Source organism: Trichechus manatus, unplaced genomic scaffold (genome assembly GCF_000243295.1).
Source record: "Trichechus manatus latirostris isolate Lorelei unplaced genomic scaffold, TriManLat1.0 scaffold00056, whole genome shotgun sequence".
In the NCBI taxonomy this organism is placed as follows: Eukaryota; Metazoa; Chordata; class Mammalia; order Sirenia; family Trichechidae; genus Trichechus; species Trichechus manatus.
Genome location: NW_004443992.1, coordinates 3,449,452 through 3,458,291, shown reverse-complemented (window position 1 = coordinate 3,458,291; position 8,840 = coordinate 3,449,452). Strand labels below are relative to the sequence as shown.

Below are 8,840 nucleotides of genomic sequence, written 5' to 3'. Positions count from 1 at the left end.
TTATCTAGTTTATCTGTTGGGTTTTGTGTGTTGATGGTTGTGGTTTGTATCCTGTTAATGCCATGTATTAAGGCCTGAAGTGTGGATCCTATTTTTTCTTCTAGGAATACATGTTCTTTTAATATGAATTCCTGGTTTGGCAAAATGTAACTGGAAACAATTTCAAACTTCTGGAACTTAGACTTGTTGAGCCTGAGGTTGATATTTCTTACAAATACTGATGGCTTTTTCTTTTCTTAAAATAATAGAAACTTTAAAAAAAGAAAGTTATGTAAAGAAAGAACTATATTTTGTTTGGCCTCACTAAAATACCACTTGGCTCCAACCAGTCCCTGTTTCCTGACTTTGACCATGCCCTGAAGCAGTGAAAGGGTAGAAGTTTTTTAAATGAGATTTGAGTTTGCGTGTTTGCATTCCTTTCAGTTTTTGACCATGTTTTTTAGACCGGTGCTGTGAAGGTTGAGTGAATTTCCTTAATGAAACTTAATGCTAGGGAATCCGTGGTGTTCACATTTGCTCTCCTAGTGACTGATCTGAAAAAGTCGTATTTTTTGATAGAATTGCTTTTTTTATGTCATCTGCATTGTCAACATACTGTTTATCCAAACAGTATTTATAAATATGTGTTAGATGCTTTCATAAATAATTGCAGTCTATTCAAGAGTTGTGATGTAAGTAGCGACCCAAATTTAAAAAAAAAAAAAAAAAGTAGTAGGTCAGCTTAATTGCTGGCTTGAACTAGTTAGGATATCCGATGGGAAAGTGATCCACTTTCTTGACATAATTGATAATGTGTGTCACAAATAGAAGTGGCAAGCCTAGAATTTGCACTGTGAATTTTCTATGCTTTCTGTTTGTTTTAAAGTAGAATATATTTTGTCACAACTCTACTCTGACCTGAGTAAAAGCAAAGTGCTAAGGAAACCTGTCCCAGGTCACACAGTGGGCCCAGAGCAGAGCCAAATGCATGCTGAAGAATTGCTTGTTAGTGCTACATTCTGTTAGTGCTCTAAACCAAAAACCAAAGCCATTGCCGTTGAGTCGATTCTGACTCATTGCATCCCTAGAGGGCAGAGTAGAATTACCCCATTGGGTTTGCAAGACTGTAACCTTTACGGAAGCAGACTGCCGTATCTGTCTCCGGAGAAATGGCTGGTGCATTCAAACCTGTGGCTTTCATTCAGAAGCCGAGCACTTAACCACTGTACTACCGGGGCTCTTTAGTTAGCGCTTTAGGCATATGGTTTTGATGGAGGTCTTAACCTTCTCCCCAAGTACTTGGCGGATTTAAAAAGCATGTGTAAACAATATACATGTTCCGTTTGACTCTGAAACTGAACCCCTTATGAGATACAGATAGTACCTATTCCCCAGCCACTGCCATGCTTCCAAAGGTTAGCAATGAGAACTGTGCAGCATACATACAGTATGCTGTCTGGGATCAGTAGCAGCCTCTTCAGCATTGGAACAGTACAAGGCCAAGCTCTGTGAGGGACTGTTATTGTCAGCCTAATTCAGCAAATATTTAAATGCTTTTCTCAGATCAAGTACTATTCGAGGTGTGAGGGGAGTGAGAAGAACATAAAAAGGGAAAGATAGTAGGTAGGAAGCAGAGTGGGGAAAAAAGAGAAGATGTCAGAAAAGAAGGGAGGGGGTAAGAGGAACTGCTCATTGGGCTTCAGAGTCAGGCAGACAGATGGATTCAAATCCCAGCTTTGTAGGTTCCCAACTAGACATTTCATTTAAAATGAGAATATTTACCCAACTGTATTAAAAGGTGAACAATAATGAGATAGCATTATATATCAAATAATGAAAATCCTTATTTATAACAGTGCCTTCTGGCTTATTGTTCTGTGTGGAGACTTGCTTATCACTTAGAGTTTGGCTACATTGTGATGAAAGACCCAAAGTTTAATGTTCAATATTTTATTCTCTTTCATAAAGTAGTTCAGATGTGGGAAGTCCAGGGCTCATAAGTGGTTCACTATGTTGCGAGAGCCTGGGCTGCTTCCTGCTTTTTGTTCAACCATCCCTCATCTTCATGGTTCAGTAGGACTGCTGGAGCTCCAGCTATCAGGGAGCAGGATGGCTGAAGGATGAAAGGAGGACTCCACACATCCCTTGTAAGGATAGTTCCCAAAGTACCATGTGACACCGTTTACATCTCATTGAGTCTTGTGTATGGACTGTAGCAAGAAACATTGTGATCCTTAGAAAAATGTCTTAGAAATGAAAACTGTTATTAGTAATAACTCACATTTGAGGGGTCACAGGCACTATGTTCAAAAGGTTTTATCACTCACATTTGAGGGATTGCCGGCATTGTGTTCAAAAGTTTTTATCATCTCTTTTAACCTTCCTTTAACAGAAAGGACACTGAGGTTTACAAAGTTTAGTTTGCCCAAGGTAACATTGCTAGTAAGTGGTGGAGCTAGAGCTCAGAACCAGGGTTGTCCTAACCATTTCATGACTTCTTTATTCTGTCTCTAATTTCTAAAGTTTTATCTTGGTAGTTTATTCAAATCTACAATGGGGTTTTAAAAAGCCTTCTGTCCTATTTGTGATTTTATAATCTTAGCTGCTCATTCTGTATCATCCAGCATACACACACACACACCCTTCATTCATTTTCTTTTCCAAATCTTTAAGTATTTTTCTGCTTATGTAAAAGAGCATGATTTTTAATGCTTGATTAGTTTACTGTGAGTCGTCTCTTGTATTTTGGTCAGGAGACTACGTATTAGAATTTTTGATCATTTATTATTTCCTGAGCACCTTACGTCTGTCAGACACTGCCCTGAAGACTATAGAGGATAACAAGGTGAGTAAGAACTAGCCCTTACCCTCAAGGAGTTTATAGTATAATTCTTTACAGGATAGATTTTGTACAAGCCTCTTAACATCAGATTATGCTATGACACTACATGTAAATCACAGTTGACCTAGATATACACACCGATTTGTCCTTATAATTACAAATGCGTCATCGTTGCCCCTAAATGGTCACCCTTCCCTTCAAAACATTCCTAAGAAATAAAGTAAATATGCAATTTTGTTTTAGTATTCTGTGTACTTTTTTTCTTAAACAATATGGCTTACCTTATTGTTTTAGTAATAAAAGATTATTAATCTTAATTTACCTAAAGAGGATAATATGGGTTGATTATAATGCCTATTGTTTTAAAATAGGTGTCAACTATGTCTATTTATAAAAATAATTTACTTCCTATTTTATTACATTTTCCAGAAATAGTTGAAAAAATGCTCTAGTGGCAGAAATGATGTACAAGTGTATTTGAAGCTTAAATCAAATGAGGACTTGTGTGACATTTGGGACCAGAGGCTGTCAATACCAGTCTGTATTGGGATTATCATTGTCATACTTCTTACAGGGTGTGAGAAGAAAAATGTTTCACCTGATAGATTAGGCAAGAGGGAGCATTATCTGGGGATTTGAGGCTGACAACACCATCTCACACAGACCTCCATTTAATCTAGTCTTTGTGCTCTGTCAGTTGGATATTGAGAGGGGGAAGGAAAAGATTCTTACTCAGTCTGCTTCTCTGATTTGTTTTCTAGTGCATCTGGTGCTTGATTTTAGAGCGTTTTTTTTTTTTACAAAGAAGTCTTTATTTTTTTTTCCTATCTTCAAGCTACCTACAAATTATTTCACCCCATTTACTGGTTATTTACATGCAGGAAACATTGTGTTTCATAATGGGAAAGTGATTTTTTTACAGGCATAAATATGCTATTTGCCCCTGGGATTTGCCTATATATATTCCTCCCTAGTCTTTAAGGTGTGTTGTTAACTGAGCTCTTTCAGTTTGAAAGGTTGGTTCATTTTTGCCTAGGTTATTTGGCACGTATCATGTTCCCTGGCACCTGGCTTTATATAGGTGATGATTCTTTTGGCTCTGCTAATAGTTTCTTTTTATCTTTGATGACCTAATTAACGTTATCTCATCTGGAAAACTCATATTTTCTAATTTTCCTTGAGATAATGGGTTTCATTATTACCTTGAGTGATTTTACTTTGAACACTTATATCATTTGGCCCCCAATAATAACGATAAATAGCGCTTATGTAGAGCTTTAGGATTAAACAGACAAAAAATGTTCTTGTATATTATATTTGATCTTCACTGTAACACCAAGTTAAATGGTTTATGATCATTCAAGTTTCATGTCACCAGTATTCTGCAGTAAACAAGATAGACATGGTTTCATGTATTGACTCAATGGCAGTGGGTTTTTAATGTTACAGGAGAGAAATAGGTGGTAAAAACAGGGAGACATGTCTTTATAAGAAGTCTACAGCTCAGGAAACATAAGTGACTTGGCCAAAGTCATAGTCATTATTTGATAGAGTTTGCATAGGTGTGTAGTGGATGACCAGACTGGAAAGGCAGGTAAGAAGGAGATTTTTAAAGTGTCTTGAAAAGCTGAGCAAAGAGTTGAGGTGTTTTTTCTATAGATATTGGGTAGACATTAGAGGCTTTGGATTGATGTGGTCATATAATCAAAGTGTTTAGAAAGCATACTCTTACAGTGAGGTTCCAGGTAAGTTAATAAAGGTGATAGAGATGTGGAAGCAACCAGGTAGCTACTCGTATTTACATGCGTAAAAGAAAGCCCTGAAATAATGGGATGGTAGTCAGTTTGGAAGGTGACAAGTAGGGGGCACACTACGGTGGGAAAATGGGGAAGACTTGGTGCCTGACAGCACAGGAGATTAAAACAGAAAATGTCAATGATGTTTAAAGTTTCACGTAACAAGAAGAACTTTGTTATAGCCATAGGTAGAAGTAGGAACTTAAAGAACATCAGTTAAGAGAAGCCCAAGTATCCATTCTTATGGCTTCCTTATAAGATCATATCTCAGAAATAATGTTCCTTCCTACTTTCTTCCTGTGGATCCTATCTTAGTATGGCTTTTTCTATTCTGGTCTGTCCTAAGAGGATAAGGAGACATGCTCATATATTTAAAATTATGAGAAAATAAAGCTAAGATCATTTCTCAAAGTGAGTATTTTCCTGCATGTGTGATGTTATAAGTCACTAAGACATAAGCATAAATGTGGTATGCACTGACTGCTGACCGAGTGGATTGTTTCCTAGGCATTTTTTGTCGACCACAATTCCCGTACCACTACTTTCATCGATCCTCGGCTCCCACTTCAAAGCAGTAGACCCACAAGTGCGTTGGTTCATCGACAGCACTTGACCAGGCAGCGCAGTCATAGTGCGGGTGAGGTAAGTCATGTGTCTTAGGGACTGTCCTGTTGGATGATAGGAGCTATGGTAATGTGATGGTTTGTGAGATTAAGTTGGCTTTTCATTGTGGTATCTTTTGTTTGTTTGTTTTGTTTTGATTTTCCCTAGTTTGATTTAGAGATTATCATTGAAAAGCCGAAAAGCTTTGGAATGTTACCAGGGTGTCTCTGGAAATACATACAGCCTAAATGACAAATTTCAAAATAGGAAAGATTGAAGAAATTAGGGATTTTTTTTTTTTAACTCAGAAGAAGGTGAGAGATAAGTCATAATGTGATAAATTGTCCAAGAGAGGATGTTGATAAGCCCTTTTGCACACCAGACGACAGCTTCACAGGAAGAAATGACTATGATTTTTCACGGACTAAAATCAGGTTAAATATAGGGAAGAGTTTTTTAAATGGAGTTGCTGAATTAGATTAAAATCTTTGGACAAGGATTATGGGGTTGTAGAATCTTTACTATTATTCTTTAAAATTAGGCTATATCCAAGAGAGTTGTTTTATGTACTGTAAGTGCCTGGAGAAAATGGGCTGAATTAAGAACTACTAAAAACTCTACTGTGCATTATTTGCCAATTTGCAGTAGCCTGTGATAACCACATGAGGGCTCTCTAATATTCCAACAACAAAAAAACTCTTCCTGTTTCACTTTTTCCTTTAGCAGCATAAATAAGTAAAAGGAATGTCTTAGGTCACATTTTTTTCTCCTTAATATGGGCTTATGCTTTAAATGGATATCATCACTTGATGTACATTTTTATTAAAAATTCCCCCAGATAAATAGAATTAAAATTCTTTTCATGCTTGCCTTTTCAGTGTTTGTGCATATGATATACTCAATGTTATGCCATAAGTCAAATATTTTTGTAGCCCATATTATAAGAAAAAAATTATGAATGCAGTAAATAACTGGATTTGATTTATCAAAATTCCACTCTTGGAATTTCCCCTAATGATTTACATACCTGCTCTAATGTGTCTTGTGTGTTTGCGTTGTAAGCTGCAAACATAGAAGAGTATATACGAGAAGCTAATAAAAAAATGATATATAAATCTATTGCAGGATGAGGTATGCAAAAAATATTTGTGTTTTATGAGTAGCTAATAAATCTTTACCTTGTTATCATATAAACTATTGGTGAACTGGATGATGCTAGCAGCATTCACCTTAAAAGCAGAACAGACCTCTCACCTTTGGACCTGATGCGTGTTACCTAGCATAATTAGGCCCTGCCTGGCTTTGTCACATGGCTAGTTCACTTTAACTGCTTGCCCTATCTTGACTTCACAATATGATGCTGTTAGGTCTTTTGTTGTTAGGTGCTGTCAAGTTGTTTCCAACTCATAGTGACCCCATTTTACAGCAGAAGGAAACACTGCCCGGTCCCGTGCCATCCTCACGATGGTTGTGAGGTCTAGTCAGGAGTATTTTCCTGGGAAAACATGAGTGAGATTAACAGCTATATTCACATTTTCTTTGAACCCCTCTACCTCAAAACTTGAGTTATTTTCATGGTCTAGTAGTAGCCTGTTGTGGGAGAGGGACCCTAAGATACACATTAAAATTTGAATGATGATGTTTCCTCACATTAATGGAAACAGACCAATAGAACAGAGATAATTCCATGAAGACAGCCTTTAGCTACAACACTGTTAGCCCTTTGAGGGGAATACACTTTTCTGACACAGCTGTTGGAAGCATGGACACCCTGCCTCGCTACCCACATTTATCCAGGGGGTTGTCCATTGTGTGACAGTCTGGTTTGAGTGAGGTCTTGGGGAGAAGACCTTCGATCGTTCTGAGAAATGATAGCACATCGCAACATACCGACAGAAGGAAAGTATATGTTGGTGTATCGAAGTAAGTCCTCTGACTGACAAAAAATGTCTAGTTAATGATCGAATCTCCCAAGAGAGTGACTGGCCTCATTACTCAAAGCCAATAACCCAAGAGAAGAAGAAGGAGAAAGTTTCTAGTTACATATACAAGTCTTTCCAGCCTCCCTCTTATACGCATTCAGCAACTGTCCCAGTTAGTAGAAATAATGATATCTCTTCCATCCAACAAATTAATATTTACCTAATACCTATAATATGCAAACATGATGAGTGGTGCTGTGAGAGATACAAATACATAATCCATGCTTCCTGCGCTCTGTTAGGGAGAGAAAATATGGAAGTAACCGTAATACACATGGATAAAAATATGAGTAAAAAATGCTGTATAAACTGTTAACAATGGCAGCTGCTTTAGAAATGTACACCAAGTGCTGTGGGAGCTCAGAGACGGAGACAGTCACATTAACTTCAGCTCGAAGGGAAGGGAAGGGAAGGCTTCACCGAGGAGGTACTTTTGAACTAAGCTTTGAAGAATGAGTGAGAACATTCTTGAAAGATAAGCAAGCAGTGGAGGGTGAGGAGAATATGTCTAGTTTCAGGGCTTTTAGTAGAATCCTCACCAAACACCTAAATGAAGCATTATGATAAAATGGTTGTGAAGGTTTCAGTGAGTAGGAGTAGAAGCTCCATTTTGTATGCTATTTTGTCTTTTGTTCTCTTACTTTCTTATACCACTGTTCTACTATTGTCTTAAAAGATTTGTATGATGTGCAGGAGAGAAAGGCTAAAACAGACTGAAGCAATGTTAGAATTTTCTATAAGAATATGAATGGATAGTTTTGGTTATCTATTTGAATGTATGAGTTTCTAAATCTACAACAGATACAATAAATAATTTAGGTTAAAGCAACTCTATTTACGTCCTCTACTTGCTGCTGTTAGCTTCTGGTGTGGTAGGTTCAAACCAGAAAGAGCTGCTGTACAGGATGCTGTAATAGGCATATAAAATTGCTTCTAAGGAGATAATACACTGACAAAGAAATGCACACAAAAATTGTTGTCTTTCCACCCCTCCTTTGCTGAGGTAAGGAATTCCCTGGCATGTCATGGCTAAAAGAGGAACTATCTAGGCATTGCATCAGTATATTTTGTACCCACCTCCCCTCGTTCTCCTCTTTGATTGTTTCATTGCAGATTTGTATTCCGTCAGTGCAGAAGTTATTCCTGATGAACAGGTCTGCTATTTAGCTATTATAGCCCTAGTAATCGCAGACATATTGAACTATTTCTGTACCACTTGGTAAACAGTCACGACCCTGGCCCCTGTCAAGGATACAGTTGCCCCAGCCCTTCCCTCAATTCAGAACTAAAGGAGGGCTATCAAGAGAACTTTACTTCAGCTCCACAGCTGGCATCTATTCTGATCGGTTGGTACTTTGCCATGCTCATTGTTAAGTATTTTGAACAACTTGGCTGGAGGTGCCGATATAAAGCATTCTAGCTCTTGGTGCAGAACATAAATGATGCTTGTATTTGCAGGTAGGAGAAGATTCCCGACATTCAGGACCGCCAGTTCTTCCCAGGCCATCCAGTACATTCAATGCAGTCAGTAGGCCACAGTACCAGGACATGGTTCCAGTGGGTATGTCACCCTTTTCCAGAAATTTTTATCTTTGCTTGAGATGTCCGTGTATCCATGCATACTGTGCTACTTCCCTC

General features: G+C 37.8%; 1 protein-coding gene across 1 annotated transcript in view; it reads left to right on the top strand.

Annotated features, from left to right (window-relative positions):
• The window catches only part of HECW2 (HECT, C2 and WW domain containing E3 ubiquitin protein ligase 2), a 438,203-nt gene that overhangs the window by 347,935 nt on the left and 81,428 nt on the right, over nucleotides 1-8,840 (top strand). Inside the window, exons 17-18 of the mRNA XM_004378178.2 lie at nucleotides 5,125-5,259; nucleotides 8,661-8,763. Of these exons, the coding sequence (XP_004378235.1) occupies nucleotides 5,125-5,259; nucleotides 8,661-8,763 (238 nt within the window). The remainder of the gene's footprint in view (nucleotides 1-5,124; nucleotides 5,260-8,660; nucleotides 8,764-8,840) is intronic.